The sequence below is a fragment of the Symsagittifera roscoffensis genome, chromosome 1, assembly GCF_963678635.1.
Source record: "Symsagittifera roscoffensis chromosome 1, txSymRosc1.1, whole genome shotgun sequence".
In the NCBI taxonomy this organism is placed as follows: domain Eukaryota; kingdom Metazoa; phylum Xenacoelomorpha; order Acoela; family Convolutidae; genus Symsagittifera; species Symsagittifera roscoffensis.
This window is the reverse complement of record NC_087062.1, coordinates 78,269,919-78,289,342: the sequence shown is the minus strand read 5'-3', so window position 1 is coordinate 78,289,342 and position 19,424 is coordinate 78,269,919. Positions and strand designations below refer to the sequence as shown.

Below are 19,424 nucleotides of genomic sequence, written 5' to 3'. Positions count from 1 at the left end.
GAAAAAAAAGTCAAACGAAAAGTCTTCTTTTTTCTTTTCAAACTGAAATTTCCGCGTGTGGAAAAAAGCGTGTTGAAAAACGTGCCTGAAAATCCTTTCATCGTGTTTGCTTGCTCATATTGAATTCAATAATTAAATGAATAGAAATTTCCAAAAAAACACCCGGCAAATAAGCCGACACAAATTGGGCCGAAATCATTTAAGCCTACAAAAACAATTTTACATCTACAAATTTTTTACCAGTAGATCCAAGAACGCATTAACACTAGGCACAAAAACTCGAGTTGGTTAACGTGCAACGCGCTGAAAAAAGATTTTGAAATTGGAGATAATCCTGTGAACAAAGTTTACGGGAAAAAGTCTAGTAGCCCATTGCAGAACCCTTGCTTATCGCAAGGGTAATAAATTACAGGAGGAAACCAAAAACACTTGCAGCTTTATTGCAAAAGCTAAAACCACAAGAAAACTCCCCGAAGGGGCAAATAAGCCAACAAAACAAGAGCAGGCAAGCGTAGCAGAAAAAAAATCCGACAATTCAATTTTCTCGGAAAAATTTCAACTTCATAAATACTGAAGAAAAAAAACAAGGGTCCGGCCGGGACTCGAGCCCAAACCTTAGGGAACAAAGGCATCCGCGTTACTTCTAGGCCATGTGGGAAAACTCGCAAGTTGCTAAGGTTCTCTGATAAAGCAACTTCACATTTCTTTACATAGGTAAGAAAAGTTCTTTACGGGAAAAAAGTCTAGTTCACGATTAAAAGAAACTTGCTCCCGCAAGTGTATCTAGAATGGTTTTGGCTAAGTCATATCTTACAGAACTATAAATTTCGAAGGGGACAACATCAAATTGAAGGTGACAACAAAACATCATCAAACATTAGTGCATTAAACATCAATGTATCACTAAAAAATCATTTTATTGGCCTAAAACCTCAAAAACACAAACAGGTTCGTTAGAACAAAATTTAGAATAAAAGGAAGAAAACTGAAAAAAATGAAAAAAAAGTCAAACGAAAAGTCTCAACTGAAATTTCCGCGTGTAGAAAAAAGCGTGTTAAAAAACGTGTCTGAAAATCCTTTCATCGTGTTTCCTTGCTCATATTGAATTCAATAATAAATTGAATAGAAATTTCAAAAAAAACACCCGGCAAATAAGCCGACACAAATTGGGCCGAAATCATTTAAGCCTACAAAAACAATTTTACATCTACAAATTTTTTACCAGTAGATCCAAGAACGCATTAACACTAGGCACAAAAACTCGAGTTGGTTCACGTGCAACGCGCTGAAAAAAGATTTTGAAATTGAAGATAATCCTGTGAACAAAGTTTACGGGAAAAAGTCTAGTAGCTCATTGCAGAACCCTTGCTTATCGCAAGAGTAATAAATTACAGGAGGAAACCAAAAACACTTGCAGCTTTATTGCAAAAGCTAAAACCACAAGAAAACTCCCCGATGGGGCAAATAAGCCAACAAAACAAGAGCAGACAAGCGTAGCAGAAAAAAAATCCGACAATTCAATTTTCTCGGAAAAATTTCAACTTCATAAATACTGAAGAAAAAAACAGGGTCCGGCCGGGACTCGAGCCCAAACCTTAGGGAACAAAGGCATCCGCGTTACTTCTAGGCCATGTGGGAAAAACTCACCAATAAAGCAACTTCACATTTCACATGTGTAAGAAAAGTTCTTTACGGGAAAAAAGTCTAGTTCCCGATTAAAAGAAACTTGCTCTCGCAAGTGTATCTAGAATGGTTTTGGCTAGCATAGTCATCTCTTACAGAACTATACTATTTCGAACGGGACAACATCAAATTGAAGGGGACAACAAAACAACATCAAACATTAGTGCATTAAACATCAATTTATTACTAAAAATTCATTTTATTGGCCTAAACCCTCAAAAACACAAACAGGTTCATAAGAACAAGATTTAGAATAAAAGGATCAATTTTCCATGCTTTCAAACTTTTGCGGCAATTTGATCAAGAAATAGCAAACTTATAAAATTGCGGAGCAATGGACTTCACTTGCCGGAGAATTTAATTATGTATCTAATAATGTTGTTAAATGACTTACATTTACTTTAACTACATATGCTAATAACTTGCGAAAGCGATTCAGCAAAATTTACAGTAACCACAAACAGGCTCAATTCTGCACGTAATAATTTGGAATATAACAAACTGAAGGCATCCACACTAACTTTGCATCTAACAAATCGCAAAGCAAAAAACCACATTATGTATAAAACATGCATTAAAAAAATTGCGAGATATATTAATTAGAAAATTTCTGAAATCGAGTTTTCAATATTGTTATGTGGTTTGGAACAAATCACTTTTTTCGGTTTAATTGATGATATAAAAATGCATCAACTGTGTTAACTTATTAATATTTGAATCTCAAAGCACATGCTATCAAAAAGCTGTAAAGGTTTCCCATCATTATTGGGGTGCCTCATCCATATTTGCAACTTAGGTTGGAAAAAAAGAACGTTCGTACTAATACACTCACTTCGCAAGTGTAATTAAAAGTTTGTGGATTCAGCGGCATCCGCGCCAATGTTTAAGGTATTAGACAGTGGACTCCCTACAAATTTGGTCCGAGCGAAAGAAAAAAGGTCTGCAGTGGAAAATCTGACGAACGGCTCCCTACACTGTAATGGATTCCACGGTCAAAATAACCCACATTTTTGAGAGTCTAATTATTTAACCATAACTTTTGATAAAAAACTTTTGACCATGTCTCAAAAAACAGATATCAGAGAAATGCAGACTAAGGCATGATATTCTCTGTGCTATTAGAACCTCAAAATGAATCTAAAAAGTATGGCTTCTATGCAGTGAGTTTTGTTTCGTTAGGCCCATAAAGAAAAAGTATCGAATATTTTTTCTGACACGCTTATTTAGAAACAGCCAACCGACTATTCAACCACAAGCTAACCAAAACCACTGATTTTGCAATTGCACGTTTGTCATTGGAAACTTGCACATATTGAAAAAACTTGATCTACAAAAATTTTTAATCTGAAGAACAATCTAGAAAACGTTTCAAATAAAACCAAGCGGCAATTTTCAAGCCATTTTCAATTTAGATATTGGGGGCCTAGGACATCAGACGACAAGCAAATTGGATGACTGTAAAATAACTTATTTTAGACGCTAACTTTTCGTGAATTTAGACGATCAGAACTTCGGCAATCAAAAATTTTTGTTTATAATGAAATTACACAAAAACAAAAAGAGTATAATATTAAAGAACTGATCAAATTTATTATTGTAAATAAATTACAAAAAATTAAATCAAAAAGGTATAGTACATTTTTGAAATGCATAAGTTAAACAACAGTGACATTAATAACCTGATTTGTTGTTGGAGAACCAGTGTTTACTCAAACAAAAGTTAATTTAAGTCTGTAAACAAATTTCACGCAATTTGTTGTCTAAATTCCGTTAAATTCTGATTGTCTAATTTGCTTGTCGTCCAACCTCCTAAACTCCAGATAATAAGTAGCGCAATTCGACGTGTCAAATATTTCTGCAATTAGAGAGTTTATCGCAAGCTAGATCAGTTTCAGGGGGTTGTATATATTAGGAGAAAACTAAATTAGGCGATAAAAAATTAATTATATTATGCGAAATTTTTGATACTTTGTGTTTTTTATTCTAGCAGGAACCCCCCTATTTGTTCCCCATTAGGCGTTGTCATGAAGCAGTCAAAGACTAAAAAGGCGAGTGCCTGTTTAATGTCACCGGTAGGCGCGCTAGGCCAGTATCGTGGCGATAACCGGATCTATCTTTCGTATTGACACTAATTCGTATTCTTCGTATTCACTATTTTGCTGTTTGAACAATATTGCAACGTATTAGGAAAATTTCTGAAATCGAGTTCTTATTATTGTTATTTTTTGAAATAAATCTTTTCTTTCGGTTCATTTGATGACTCAAAAATGCATCACTTCTTCGAATTCATTTGATGCGCATGCCAATTATGATGCCCATGAGTCTACAAAAGTGCTACGTGACGCAAGCCAATTATGACGGATTAGCAGTACCAGTCAATTTGAAAAAAAAGAAATTTACCAACTAACATGCTTCAATTTATTGAGCGGACGCATTTTAACTAGTATACGAAAAAGTTCATTAAAAACATCCGAACCTGCCCAGGTTCGAACCCTCGTATTTTGAGCTGGTCTCCTTCCTTACCTCTACGCTACATTTCCATGATACCTTGAAGCTAAAGTGCTATTTGTAACATAATAGTCTGTGTTAATAGCCTTAGCATTGGCTGTACTTAATAGCTGGATCAAAATGAAAACATTTGGTCGCAACATTATTTGCGACTGAGGTTGAAAAAAAAAGAAAGTTCATACTATAACACAAGCTTCCTTGTGTAATAACCGGTTTCCAAACACTATCATTACTAACAGCAAGCTAAACTTTTTATCAAGATTGATTTTCGTCTATTTTTCGTAATCGGTACGACTTAAGTTGAGCGAGCATTTTTTTCACTTTGATCATTTTACCCCCATCTTAATACCCTGAAGTTTTTCGCCCGCTTTTTTTTTATCGCACTGCCTTTTTAGCCCGTTTTTGGTTTTCACTACTTAACCCCACATTTATTGGGCTTTTTTTGAAACACAGCAATCCCTCAGCAACAAAGCGCCCATGCGTTAACGGTTGTCGAAATCGATCTAAAATGCTTCACGGAAGTACCAAATTGCTTCACGGGGCTGGTGAAATGGTCGCAGGGTTTGAAAAACATTGACAAAACCTTGCCTCCACTCCTGTGAGCCAGCTTTAAAATTTTCTTTCAATATAGTATCTCTCAGAACTGCAGATTCCAATTATCTCAGACCAACTTAAAAAGTGGAGAAAAGGACGAATATCCAGGTAAATAAATTGTCTATTTACGCTGTGTTTATACCAATAGTCAAGGTTAGCAGTTCGTGGGTTATCGAAGTGTTAAATCGAGTATCATCCGTTATTCATGTTCATAGTAATACATAGTCAATTCTAGTTCATTAGTGGAACTTCCTGTTGAGGTCATACTTCTTCCAGTGTGGGTAGGATTCTAGGAAATAGACCATGAGAGTCATAGTGAACAAGACATAAGTAAATCGCTGTCTGTTCATTACTCGACCGAAGTACTTGGAACTGATTTCGTATGCCACATTGGCCGGATCTCTTCTGAGGTAGTTGTGGACTACCCATTTCGGTAATTCAATCACCTTCACGTCCCAGAGACGCTTAGATACCAATGCTTTCAAGGACATATTTTGCCGTGATCAGCTAAGATTCACTACAATGACTTATCTGAAAAACCAGTTGGTTTAATTAACTTCATTGGAAGACCGTTTCTTAATTGCAATTATGTTAGAGAACTTGAAAAAAATCATGATGAATATCATAAAGTAACCTAAATATAAGAACACCTAATTGGAAAAAATATATATAAATCGAGCAACATTTTGCTCACGCTTATCATTAATTCAATTCCTTTGTAACACGGAGAGTCAATATCGATTTAGAAATCGTCGTCATCAAATAAATCTCCAAAATCTAAACAGAAAAATATCCGGTTTTTAAAGCAAAAAAAAAGAATCAAATTAATTAATTAATTTAAAAAATGGGCAATAATTGAGAATGATAGCTCAATCTACTTTCTTCTACTGACATCAACTTCAAGTCGAGTTACACTTCAAATTATGAAAGTACGTCTACCATTTTTGAAGTCCTGGTGCATGACTTTCTCGGTGGTAGCCTCGTTCATGTGAACGGCGGCGGTGAAGTCGTTGCTGCCGCGACTGAGTGATCCGTCTTGGCAGTCGAATTCAAACTTGGAGTCCGCTGTCAAGTCATCCGAAGACACTCCCATATTTGCACCTACGCCCAAATTCACATCAGCTCTCGGCTTCACCATTGCAACAGAGTAGAAATTAATGGAACTTATCTGAAAACATTGCCATAAAATCTCGAACTCTTTAATCAACATTGCACGCTTTCTCTCCCCCCCCCCAGAAAACCGACGATTGAAAGGCGGTAACTTTATAGCTGAACGGAAACGACATAATTTACACAATGACTAAAAGCAAGAATCCGCTTAATTATATTCAGTTATTAGCTTCTCATTTCAATGGATGGTTTATTTCTTTCTCTTGTTTCCTGAAGTAAAATTTTGAAAAAAGACACTTTTTGTTGCGACTATTTGAAAAATGGGGAGGAACTTTTTGCGTGGAAACCAAAAAAGAAGAAAAACGAAAACACACCCGAATACAAAGTTCTTCCCCATTTTTTAAATGATCGCAACAAAAAGTGTCTGTTTTCAAAAAAAATTTTTAGGAACCAAGAGAAAGAGAGAGAAGAGATTTTAAAATCAGCTACCACAAATTATCATCGTAGTTTTCAGTGATATATCATTTTTGAGCAACTATCAACAAGTGATATATCATATTAATGCCCTTTCAATCGTAATTCGATCGGTATTAAAAAACTTCCAAAAAAATTTCCCAGTGTCGAGAAAAACCGGTTTGAATTTTTTCGTCTTAACTCGAGCGAATAAAGCAAGCGAGCAGGTTTAAAACAGTTTAATTGTGCCTAATTTAAGCCCTAAAAACTTAGTTTTAAGCAAACAAAACTAGTTTTTGGATCTCATTAGCTCCCTTTAGGAAACCAAAAACTTCAAAACAATTCTGCAAAACTGAAGTTCAAATTTTCAATATGTTTTTGTTTTTCTAGTCATTTTTCTACAAACATTCTTGTCCAATTTGCCTATATTACTATGACTGTCGAATATACCTAAATTAGAATTTTAAGTCAGATCCTTTTATCACAACACGCAGAAAAAACTACACTTTCTGTTTTGTAATTTTTAAAGACTATGGTCGTGGGCTTTTTGTACATTAACGGGCTATCCTTGTTTAATATATCGTTTCGATTGATGGAAATACTCTTCTATTCTTGCCTTATAAACTTAAATATTCTTAAAGAAGAATTATAACCTAATGACATACAATTTAATGACAAGATCAGAAAGGAAGACTTTCAAAATTAATTTACAAAAATATACATGGGTATAAAATAATCTGTTTATATTCTCTATAAACGCTCTTCTAAGGCACGATAACAAAAAAGTTATTCTACCATAACTTGGTCGTCGTTCATCAAACCACCTGCAACCCGTTCGCGGTTTTTCTGAACAGCAATACTTTTTCTTAAATCGTGCCAAATATTCAGCCCAACTTAATTTCAGAAGGTTCACTTCGAGTTGCTTCGATTTTTCTCATTTTATGCTGCTCGCAGCCAACTTTCTTCTCCAGACATAACTTCCGACAACAAATTTTACACATTTCATGAGCACAGCCTTTGCTTTTAGGTTGTCTGCACATACAATGGAGCCAAGGCCGATTGCTTTTCTGGAACCCTTTCTCTGGATTTCGCATCAGTTGCTTCGCCTGTCTAAGCGAACATCCTCCGTGCTCGGATTGGATTTGGGCTAGAGTCCGTTTCCGATCCTCTCGAGAGAACTGATTCGTCCTTATTTTAGGATAGTTGTCTTTGCTCTCACCCGAGCTTCTGACTCTTGCTTGGCAATACATTATAGATAACTGCATGTCGCCTGTCATCTCAAGTACAAATTCTTCATTTTCACTCAAAGCTCGCTTTAAAGTCTCGTTTAATTTTTCTACGTCTTCTAACGTTTTCATCTCCGTAATTATTTCGCGCAAAAACAGAAACTTCTCAAACTGCAAAATATGGTAACACATCTTAAATATGTGTGCCCTGATGAAAGACATTGAGGTTGGAAATGTATGACACAATTCTAGATATTCGGAAATAGCATCTGTCACTTTCAGTTTGCAGTTGGGAGCAAATAGTGCTGGATTGTGTAGATTACCTTCTGCGGACATCACTGCATCCACTTTAGTCTCCCTCAGACATCGCTCGATGTCTTTGAAGCATAGAATATTGCCGTTGGCTACCACTGGAACTTTGACACATTTCTGAAACAGGACATGCAGATTTTGAAACAACCCATTTATTTGGAAATGGAGGACTAGCAGTCGTGATTGAACTGGTCGTGAAGATATCAAAAGGTTCCTTGATGAAGAATCTTTAAGTACCCTGAAGGTACTTTTTTTCTTCAAAGCATACTTTAAAAATCTTAAACTTCTTTACTAATTACACAGATTTCACAATACGCCTTGAAGATTAATGACCATATTACTGCGATTGATTAAAATATTTATTTAATTTGCTTGATACACAAAACAATGATACTCAGGACTGAACCTTGAATCAATCATGCGATAAGATAAAACACATCAACACTAAATATCTATCAAAGTCCAATTCTTTCCACTCTGCAAAAAAAAAAGCTTACTGTAAAGTCTGCTTTCAGAAAAGCAAATTGATATATATTTTCAACCAGATTTTTCTCTACCTTAATAGCTGCTATCTTTTCCCAATCGGCCAATCCGCTCATGGGTCCTTTCTGTTCCCGTGTTCGCCCATGCACGGTCAAAACAGCCGCTCCAGCTTCCTCCAACATCTGTGCATATTTACATGTTTTCTCAACACAGTCGAACACTCTAAACTTCGCGGTCACTGGAATAGACTTCAAGTTGTCATGTAGACTTCGTACTATTTTGAAAATAACGTCCCAGTCGTCTAAAAATGCGCCATATTTTCCTCGCTTAGCCACATTTTGAGGACAGCCGAGATTCAAATCTATCGCATCGCAACAGTTTTCTACCATCAAAGCCGCTTTTAGAACTGTTTGAGGATCATTACCACAGAACTGCACAACTAACGGTCGATCGCTGTCTTCTGTTTGAAATAGTTTGTTTCTGTAAGTTTCGTCTATCAAAAACACTGCAGAGTTATACATAGGGGTGTACGTGACCTGGGCACCATACCTGCGACTTAGAATTCTCCAAGGTAGTTCACTTTGATCGACCATAGGGGCCAAAATGTACTTAGGGCTTTTCAATACTTGTTCCCAGAAATCATAGCCATGTAATTTCATTGCGCTGACCTGAAATTTGCCAGATTTGGCCAGTTCAATTCAGTAAGGGTATGTGATAGCAAGGGCGGATCTACGACTTTTTCGAGGGGGCTGATTTTCAAAAAAAAATTGAAAATTTTGTCGACCTTTTTTTAGGTCGACCAAACTGATTTTCCGAGCTCAACCAATGCACTAAAAGACCCTGTTTTGGCCAAATTTTCTGCGCCGCAGGAAAATACGGGCCAAAAAAGGTGTTGACCAAAAAAATGTTTTTTGTAGGCGCGCACTACCCCCTCAAAATAGTATATATTGGCAAGGCGCCTTTAGAAAATTTTTAGGGTCCGTCACCAAACATGGATATCTCAAAATAGTAGGGGGGACCTTTGGGTCGGTAGATCTTTTATCTGGTTTTCCAAAATACCTATTCCAACTACGTTTTTCATATACTTATACTTTGCAGAGAAAACCTAGCCAACAGACAGTTGAAAGAGAGTCCATGAGTTCAAAGAGAGAAAAAAGATTGCCTTTGTAATGAAAAATTTTCAAATCATAACATATATCACCTTAACGCTCTTTGAATTTCATGAATAATTTATGATTGACATATTTATTGAAACACTCGAATTTGAGAGAAATGGATTGACAGATCATTTTTCTTTCCTGCTGAAAATTTTCGAAAAAATAATCCATTTTTGAAACTAGTAGTCAACCACAATTTTCGCATTTGATATTCGAGAGCGGAATTGGTATTCCTTTAAGAAAATGAAATGAATTGAAATTTTAAAAATAAATAAAATCCAACCGCAAAAAAATCAAATGTTCCCATAAAAAACGAAAAAAAAATAATTTGACTTATGTAAGTGTCATCACAACGTTTATTGGAACTTAAAACACATCTGACCACAAATTCGTCCTCATCAATAACTCAAACAAGATTCGTCTCAAACAAGATAAATTGTGGATTTTTTGCAATGAATACCGCTTGTTTCCATGAAAATAATTTCCAGAAATCTGGGTCAACGCAAAAAGTAAATTTCAAAATAAATATTTTAAACATGCTATGCATCATCAAGATAACTTCATCACCAGATAAAAATTTATTGACATTTCTAAATAGGCATTGCTAAATTTACGATAAGTAGCACGACTGGTCAGGCTTTTCACCTTCAATTATTGCATTTCAATAGAACAACTGCAAGCTAGTCTATCGTTTCATTCTCATCTTTTCCCACTTCTTGATCTGAAATACATCAATCAGAGTTCTAAGACAGTAAGAAGCCGTCTTCTCATTGACAACTATAACTATAAGCCGGCAAGGGTAAAAAAAAACAATTTCCACTCAAATAAAAGTAAAACAACAAGTATAAAAGTAAATAACTTATATGAAATGTAAATCCTAATTTTTGAATGACAAAGAATGTTTCGAAGATTTGCTGAATACTACGTTGATTGTGTTAATATACATAAAAAACACGAAAGGAATTAAAATTTCAAAAAAGCGAACATTTAAAACAGGATAATTTGCCATATATCACATTATGAAAAAAAAACACGACTCATTTTATTCAGAGGCAAAGCGGAGCTTCGCATCTCTTTGATACAACACTATCTCTTTCATAAAAAACATCAGTCCAAAAATGAAAAAAAACAAGTTCTACCAAAGCTTTCGTATGACTCGGTTAAAGTTTATTCTAGGCAAACATGCCAGGCAAAAAGCTTGAATACTAAATAAGCAACGAAACAAAACATAAAAAACGAAAAAAACCGACAATCTTTAAGCAGACATCACTTGAGCCGAAAAAAAATGATTTTATACAAAAAAACTTTCATATCCCCCTTGAAACAATAATGAACAAAACTTGCAACTACAATGTAAAAAGCTCATACCAAATGAAAAACACGTGATGTGGCAAATAACACGAAAAGCTTGACCAGATAGACGAAAAAAGGACTATTTCATTTTTACTGAAAAAAAACAACGTCTGACCGGGACTCCAACCGCAGACCTTAGGGTGCAAAGACAACCACTTTACCTCTAAGCCCAGTGGAAAAATCCTGGAGGTTTAAAAGATTCATTGATAAAGCAATTAAAACAGAAAGTAAGATTTGCAAGAACAATTGCTTATGGGAAGTCTTTTTCCCCGATTACAGCACACTTGCTCTGGCTAGTGTAGTGTAACTAATTACTTTTATCCACATATTTATCAATCGCCTACTTATCAGCGGGTATAAATGAGCCTAAACCCATAATAATAACTGAGCTGGAAATAGATTTTATTATATTGGCAATTGAAATAAAAACGTCGGTGACTGAGCTGACAGAAAACCAAGAATTTTGATAATTTCTAAAACCTAACATTCCATACAGGTTTAATAGGGCGTCTTATATGAGATAAGGCATATATGGAAAAAAAAGTAACGCAGGTAGTATAAATAAAATTACGACTAATTCAGCATGTCAGCGCACGAAAATTTAGACAAAAATAATAAGAGATTTCTTTTGGAACTTTTCTGATTATCATCGAATCGCAATATGAAGGGCTTTAACATGATATATCACTCAACCCTATCCTATGATAATTTGTGTTACCTGATTTCGCGCCATGAAAAGGCTCACTGCCTTATTCTGAGCTTGCTCGCTCGCTTTATTGACTCAAAAATGGACTAAAAATTGAAAACTTCAAACTAGTTTTTCTCGAAGAATTCACTCAATCCATTTGGATTTTACCGACACACATCACTCAACTCATTCTGATGCTCATTTGTGTTACCTGATTTTGCGGCTAAAATAAAAACTTATTACCTTGTTAAGCTCCTGCTCGGTGGCTTTATTCACTCGACAAAAGACTACAAACTAAAAATTTCAAACGGGTTTCTCTCAAAAAATTCACTCAGCCCATTCCATTTTCCTAAACACATATCACTCGAATCATTCCGATGATCATTTTTGGTACCTGATTTTGCGTGTGGAAAAAGCAAAAAACTTTGAAGCAATTTGTAACGCTTTCTTTGCAAAAAATTTACTTCTTCAATTCAAAAAATATTACAAACCTCTTTCGAGATTTGGGCGATGTTTGCTGGAATGATGACGATGCTTTCATTACGTCTTCTATGTACTGACTCAACACTTGATTTTCAGACTTCAGAACCAAATTGTCCTCCTTTATTGAATCCATTCTGTACGTCAGATCTATCATATCAAAATTACACTTCAGTCGAGTTTAATCATGGTACTTTACCGACCTGTCTTTTCTATAAGCAATTTTTTGATCACCTAGTCGTGATGTTTTAAATTTGGCAGAACAGCAAAAACCGGAATACCACACACATTCGATCTTCAAATACCACCTTAAATATGTGTTAGCATGTTATAGACACGTTATGAAGGAGGAAGAAATTTACTAAAGTAGCAGATGAAAAGCTTTGCCAAAATCGGTTTAAAAAATTGTATTTTTAACAGAATACCAAGATTTCTTAATATATTTTTTTGATTTGATACAGTAAATCCTATGTGAGAAAATTAATGTAAAGTCCACGGGTGATTGTAAAAATAAATCCATCTTGTTTCCAAAGCCTGTCAAATCTACTCTGAGTTGTTTAGAATTACTAGTCGATGTTTCGTCCTAAACTGTTACTATTTTTGAAACAGTGCCTAGGTGGATCGACAGTGACACAATTTTTTGAGCTAAAACACTCGTATAAAATTCTTTAGAAGATAGACTATCACAATTGTATCGCCATTATTTTATACACAGAGGCGAAGCAGAGCTTCGCATCACTTGCTATGTAAAAATTGTAAGTAAAGAAAAAATTGCCAAAAACTACTAACTCTGGTTTACTTTTTAAATAAGCAAATGAAAGACATAAAACCGAACAATGTTATTCAATTTTTCAGAAGCCTAGACAAACTAGATTAGAAAAACAACAAACGTGATCTGAAAAACATGAACACGATACTAAAAAACAAAACATCAGTGACAATGAGAAATTTCGCAAACACTTTCGAAAAACAATTCAAACTCTTTAAAATTAATTTTATTAGTTCAACAGAAAAAGATAAGAAAAAAAAACAAATGAAGCATTAAAAAACACAATAACTAGAACAAGAAACTGTTTACAAAAAAAAAACAAATAATTTTGAATAGCTATGAAGCCAAAAAAAAACGCAAATATTCATTTATCAAAAAAAATTGAAAATCCGATCAGACAAGAACAACAAGACAGAAAAAACGTTTTACCAAAAAATCAAACAGAAAAAAAATTACCAAACATTTAAGAAAAAGATATAATTGAACTATTCTTTAGAAAAAGTAGTCCGAAAACAGCTCAAAATTAACTCAACGTGAGAAAAAATTATTTATTATTTTTAATTAGCGATCTAAAATGGGAAAAATGATACCTACACCAAAAAAATATATAGAATAAAAACAGCTGATCGAACAAACAAAAGCATAAAAGGTTAAAAACCAAAGTTATTGTGCAAACTGAAAACAAATACAAACAAAATTTGAAAACCTATTTTAAAAAATTTCGAAAAAAAATCGATCATTTTTGATTTCTTTTTATATTTTTAAAAATTTCACTTTTTTAGGAAGGCTCTGGGAATGTGATTAAGATTTGTCCAAAACATTTTGAAAGACTTCAATGATACTTATGAAAACCAACAAAAAGTAATTGCAAAAAATATTCGCAAAATGAGCCGACGGAAATAAAGCCGATACTCAAGTGCAGAAAAAGAACCGAAATTTTTGGACAAATGTTGGCACAAAAATTACTATTAAAGGAACTCATAATGGCCAAACAAGGCCCATACCTAACATGCAAATACTATATTTACCTCTGCAGTAAAACACGTGCGAACGAATTCACGTGCGAATTCTGTGGACAAAGTTGTTTACGGGGAAAAAAGTCTACTACCCGGTTGCAATACCCTTACTTATCGCAAGGGTAAAAAAATTGCTATAGTGTTTTGTTAAATCAACAAATGCATGGGTAAAAAAATTGCTATGGCGTTTTGTTAAGTCAACAAATGCATCTTTAAGCACTAAAATATGGTTTTCCTAGTTCATAACACAGCGGCGATTATAACACGTAAAAATAGGCAAAACAAAGACATACCATCTAAAGTTTTTTGCAGATCTAAGATCTGATCAATTAGGCGTGTTGACTCGTCCTCTTCGTCTATTGGCTTTGAGGATATCCCATTTGGTGTGCTGTGACCATTTGCATGGCCATTTGTTATTGAATTGATTCCCGCATCTGCAGATGCTCCATGCAGATTATCAGAAAAGTCTTCTGCCACTTGACCACTTGCGCTAGTTATCAAATAGTTCGATCTAACAGCTGCGGCGGCTTCCTCTGCAATTTTGTCGGCTAATGCGTGATCTATACAAAAAAAAACCTAGTTGTATGACAAAAATTCTATTATAAGTGAAAAAATGAAGCAAAAATTTAGTTTAGAATCAAATACAAGTAATCTAAATACGAGAAAAAGTATACACGTTCCGTATTCACTATCACTGGATAAAGATATATTCGTCAGAACATCGCTATTTTTCGGCATGACAAACCTGAAGAATTCTATCAAACTGTCTGGAAAATAACAGTCAACTAAAAACACAAAAACCAAGACTAGCTTTGTCGCTTTATGCTGTGCCGCAAATTCGTCCTCATCAATAACTCAAACAAGATTCGTCTCAAACAAGATAAATTGTAGATTTTTTGCAATGAATACCGCTTGTTTCCATGAAATAATTACCAGAAATCTGGGTCAACGCAAAAAGTAAATTTCAAAATAAATATTTTAAACATGCTATGCATCATCAAGATAACTTCATCACCAGATAAAAATTTATTGACATTTCTAAATAGGCATTGCTAAATTTACGATAAGTAGCACGACTGGTCAGGCTTTTCACCTTCAATAATTGCATTTCAATAGAACAACTGCAAGCTAGTCTATCGTTTCATTCTCATCTTTTCCCACTTCTTGATCTGAAATACATCAATCAGAGTTCTAAGACAGTAAGAAGCCGTCTTCTCATTGACAACTATAACTATAAGCCGGCAAGGGTAAAAAAAACAATTTCCACTCAAATAAAAGTAAAACAACAAGTATAAAAGTAAATAACTTATATGAAATGTAAATCCTAATTTTTGAATGACAAAGAATGTTTCGAAGATTTGCTGAATACTACGTTGATTGTGTTAATATACATAAAAAACACGAAAGGAATTAAAATTTCAAAAAAGCGAACATTTAAAACAGGATAATTTGCCATATATCACATTATGAAAAAAAAACACGACTCATTTTATTCAGAGGCAAAGCGGAGCTTCGCATCTCTTTGATACAACACTATCTCTTTCATAAAAAACATCAGTCCAAAAATGAAAAAAAAACAAGTTCTACCAAAGCTTTCGTATGACTCGGTTAAAGTTTATTCTAGGCAAACATGCCAGGCAAAAGGCTTGAATACTAAATAAGCAACGAAACAAAACATAAAAAACGAAAAAAACCGACAATCTTTAAGCAGACATCAGTTGAGCCGAAAAAAATGATTTTATACAAAAAAACTTTCATATCCCCCTTGAAACAATAATGAACAAAACTTGCAACTACAATGTAAAAAGCTCATACCAAATGAAAAACACGTGATGTGGCAAATAACACGAAAAGCTTGACCAGATAGACGAAAAAAGGACTATTTCATTTTTACTGAAAAAAAACAACGTCTGACCGGGACTCCAACCGCAGACCTTAGGGTGCAAAGACAACCACTTTACCTCTAAGCCCAGTGGAAAAATCCTGGAGGTTTAAAAGATTCATTGATAAAGCAATTAAAACAGAAAGTAAGATTTGCAAGAACAATTGCTTATGGGAAGTCTTTTTCCCCGATTACAGCACACTTGCTCTGGCTAGTGTAGTGTAACTAATTACTTTTATCCACATATTTATCAATCGCCTACTTATCAGCGGGTATAAATGAGCCTAAACCCATAATAATAACTGAGCTGGAAATAGATTTTATTATATTGGCAATTGAAATAAAAACGTCGGTGACTGAGCTGACAGAAAACCAAGAATTTTGATAATTTCTAAAAGCTAACATTCCATACAGGTTTAATAGGGCGTCTTATATGAGATAAGGCATATATGGAAAAAAAGTAACGCAGGTAGTATAAATAAAATTTCGACTAATTCAGCATGTCAGCGCACGAAATTTTAGACAAAAATAATAAGAGATTTTTTTTGGAACTTTTCTGATTATCATCGAATCGCAATATGAAGGGCTTTAACATGATATATCACTCAACCCTATCCTATGATAATTTGTGTTACCTGATTTCGCGCCATGAAAAGGCTCACTGCCTTATTCTGAGCTTGCTCGCTCGCTTTATTGACTCAAAAATGGACTAAAAATTGAAAACTTCAAACTAGTTTTTCTCGAAGAATTCACTCAATCCATTTGAATTTTACCGACACACATCACTCAACTCATTCTGATGCTCATTTGTGTTACCTGATTTTGCGGCTAAAATAAAAACTTATTACCTTGTTAAGCTCCTGCTCGGTGGCTTTATTCACTCGACAAAAGACTACAAACTAAAAATTTCAAACGGGTTTCTCTCAAAAAATTCACTCAGCCCATTCCAATTTCCTAAACACATATCACTCGAATCATTCCGATGATCATTTTTGGTACCTGATTTTGCGTGGGGAAAAAGCAAAAAACTTTGAAGCAATTTGTAACGCTTTCTTTGCAAAAAATTTACTTCTTCAATTCAAAAAATATTACAAACCTCTTTCGAGATTTGGGCGATGTTTGCTGGAATGATGACGATGCTTTCATTACGTCTTCTATGTACTGACTCAACACTTGATTTTCAGACTTCAGAACCAAATTGTCCTCCTTTATTGAATCCATTCTGTACGTCAGATCTATCATATCAAAATTACACTTCAGTCGAGTTTAATTTGGTACTTTACCGACCTGTCTTTTCTATAAGCAATTTTTTGATCACCTAGTCGTGATGTTTTAAATTTGGCAGAACAGCAAAAACCGGAATACCACACACATTCGATCTTCAAACACCACCTTAAATATGTGTTAGCATGTTATAGACACGTTATGAAGGAGGAAGAAATTTACTAAAGTAGCAGATGAAAAGCTTTGCCAAAATCGGTTTAAAAAATTGTATTTTTAACAGAATACCAAGATTTCTTAATATATTTTTTTGATTTGATACAGTAAATCCTATGTGAGAAAACTAATGTAAAGTCCACGGGTGATTGTAAAAATAAATCCATCTTGTTTCCAAAGCCTGTCAAATCTACTCTGAGTTGTTTAGAATTACTAGTCGATGTTTCGTCCTAAACTGTTACTATTTTTGAAACAGTGCCTAGGTGGATCGACAGTGACACAATTTTTTGAGCTAAAACACTCGTATAAAATTCTTTAGAAGATAGACTATCACAATTGTATCGCCATTATTTTATACACAGAGGCGAAGCAGAGCTTCGCATCACTTGCTATGTAAAAATTGTAAGTAAAGAAAAAATTGCCAAAAACTACTAACTCTGGTTTACTTTTTAAATAAGCAAATGAAAGACATAAAACCGAACAATGTTATTCAATTTTTCAGAAGCCTAGACAAACTAGATTAGAAAAACAACAAACGTGATCTGAAAAACCTGAACACGATACTAAAAAACAAAACATCAGTGACAATGAGAAATTTCGCAAACACTTTCGAAAAACAATTCAAACTCTTTAAAATTAATTTTATTAGTTCAACAGAAAAAGATAAGAAAAAAAAACAAATGAAGCATTAAAAAACACAATAACTAGAACAAGAAACTGTTTACAAAAAAAAAAAACAAATAATTTTGAATAGCTATGAAGCCAAAAAAAACGCAATTATTCATTTATCAAAAAAAATTGAAAATCCGATCAGACAAGAACAACAAGACAGAAAAAACGTTTTACCAAAAAATCAAACAGAAAAAAAATTACCAAACATTTAAGAAAAAGATATGCAATTGAACTATTCTTTAGAAAAAGTAGTCCGAAAACTGCTCAAAATTAACTCAACGTGAGAAAAAATTATTTATTATTTTAAATTAGCGATCTAAAATGGGAAAAATGATACCTACACCAAAAAAATATATATAATAAAAACAGCTGATCGAACAAACAAAAGCATAAAAGGTTAAAAACCAAAGTTATTGTGCAAACTGAAAACAAATACAAACAAAATTTGAAAACCTATTTTAAAAAATTTCGAAAAAAAATCGATCATTTTTGATTTCTTTTTATATTTTTAAAAATTTCACTTTTTTAGGAAGGCTCTGGGAATGTGATTAAGATTTGTCCAAAACATTTTGAAAGACTTCAATGATACTTATGAAAACCAACAAAAAGTAATTGCAAAAAATATTCGCAAAATGAGCCGACGGAAATAAAGCCGACACTCAAGTGCAGAAAAAGAACCGAAATTTTTGGACAAATGTTGGCACAAAAATTACTATTAAAGGAACTCATAATGGCCAAACAAGGCCCATACCTAACATGCAAATACTATATTTACCTCTGCAGTAAAACACGTGCGAACGAATTCACGTGCGAATTCTGTGGACAAAGTTGTTTACGGGGAAAAAAGTCTACTACCCGGTTGCAATACCCTTACTTATCGCAAGGGTAAAAAAATTGCTATAGTGTTTTGTTAAATCAACAAATGCATGGGTAAAAAAATTGCTATGGCGTTTTGTTAAGTCAACAAATGCATCTTTAAGCACTAAAATATGGTTTTCCTAGTTCATAACACAGCGGCGATTATAACACGTAAAAATAGGCAAAACAAAGACATACCATCTAAAGTTTTTTGCAGATCTAAGATCTGATCAATTAGGCGTGTTGACTCGTCCTCTTCGTCTATTGGCTTTGAGGATATCCCATTTGGTGTGCTGTGACCGTTTGCATGGCCATTTGTTATTGAAATGATTCCCGCATCTGCAGATGCTCCATGCAGATTATCAGAAAAGTCTTCTGCCACTTGACCACTTGCGCTAGTTATCAAATAGTTCGATCTAACAGCTGCGGCGGCTTCCTCTGCAATTTTGTCGGCTAATGCGTGATCTATACAAAAAAAACCTAGTTGTATGACAAAAATTCTATTATAAGTGAAAAAATGAAGCAAAAATTTAGTTTAGAATCAAATACAAGTAATCTAAATACGAGAAAAAGTATACACGTACCGTATTCACTATCACTGGATAAAGATATATTCGTCAGTACATCGCTATTTTTCGGCATGACAAACCTGAAGAATTCTATCAAACTGTCTGGAAAATAACAGTCAACTAAAAACACAAAAACCAAGACTAGCTTTGTCGCTTTATGCTGTGCCGCAAATT

General features: G+C 34.2%; 4 protein-coding genes across 4 annotated transcripts in view; 1 reads left to right on the top strand and 3 right to left on the bottom strand.

Moving 5' to 3' along the window:
* The window catches only part of LOC134849916 (UDP-N-acetylglucosamine transferase subunit ALG13 homolog), a 342,028-nt gene that overhangs the window by 62,112 nt on the left and 260,492 nt on the right, over nucleotides 1-19,424 (top strand). The window lies entirely within an intron of this gene.
* Nucleotides 6,994-9,033, bottom strand: LOC134857061 (tRNA-dihydrouridine(16/17) synthase [NAD(P)(+)]-like). The gene is made up of 2 exons (XM_063873409.1): nucleotides 8,444-9,033; nucleotides 6,994-8,003 (listed from the first exon to the last, which is right to left on the bottom strand). The coding sequence occupies exons 1-2, from the start codon at nucleotides 9,026-9,028 to the stop codon at nucleotides 7,233-7,235; spliced, it is 1,356 nt and encodes a 451-aa protein (XP_063729479.1). The 5' UTR covers nucleotides 9,029-9,033; the 3' UTR covers nucleotides 6,994-7,232.
* On the bottom strand, nucleotides 10,024-14,940 carry LOC134840023 (uncharacterized). Its single transcript, XM_063855652.1, has 5 exons — nucleotides 14,895-14,940; nucleotides 14,126-14,392; nucleotides 12,059-12,197; nucleotides 11,779-11,790; nucleotides 10,024-10,247 (listed from the first exon to the last, which is right to left on the bottom strand). The coding sequence occupies exons 1-5, from the start codon at nucleotides 14,938-14,940 to the stop codon at nucleotides 10,226-10,228; spliced, it is 486 nt and encodes a 161-aa protein (XP_063711722.1). The 3' UTR covers nucleotides 10,024-10,225.
* Nucleotides 14,778-19,412, bottom strand: LOC134849959 (uncharacterized). Its single transcript, XM_063866554.1, has 5 exons — nucleotides 19,266-19,412; nucleotides 18,880-19,146; nucleotides 16,811-16,949; nucleotides 16,531-16,542; nucleotides 14,778-15,001 (listed from the first exon to the last, which is right to left on the bottom strand). Exons 1-5 carry the CDS (start codon nucleotides 19,321-19,323, stop codon nucleotides 14,980-14,982), a joined length of 498 nt encoding a protein of 165 aa, XP_063722624.1. The 5' UTR covers nucleotides 19,324-19,412; the 3' UTR covers nucleotides 14,778-14,979.

Bases quoted from the DNA above. Each gene is read 5' to 3' on its own strand.
- LOC134840023 (XM_063855652.1), bottom strand. From the start codon at position 14,940: ATGCAATTATTGAAGGTGAAAAGCCTGACCAGTCGTGCTACTTATC. The intron at 14,393-14,894 runs GTAAATTTAGCA...TTTTTTGTATAG, and splicing joins GACCAGTCGTGCTACTTATC to ATCACGCATTAGCCGACAAA. The intron at 12,198-14,125 runs GTATGTCTTTGT...TTGATATGATAG, and splicing joins TCTGCAAAAAACTTTAGATG to ATCTGACGTACAGAATGGAT.
- LOC134849959 (XM_063866554.1), bottom strand. From the start codon at position 19,323: ATGCCGAAAAATAGCGATGTACTGACGAATATATCTTTATCCAGTGAT. The intron at 19,147-19,265 runs GTACGTGTATAC...TTTTTTGTATAG, and splicing joins ATCCAGTGATAGTGAATACG to ATCACGCATTAGCCGACAAA. The intron at 16,950-18,879 runs GTATGTCTTTGT...TTGATATGATAG, and splicing joins TCTGCAAAAAACTTTAGATG to ATCTGACGTACAGAATGGAT.
- LOC134857061 (XM_063873409.1), bottom strand. From the start codon at position 9,028: ATGAAATTACATGGCTATGATTTCTGGGAACAAGTATTGAAAAGCCCT. The intron at 8,004-8,443 runs GTAGAGAAAAAT...GTCCTGTTTCAG, and splicing joins AAAAGATAGCAGCTATTAAG to AAATGTGTCAAAGTTCCAGT.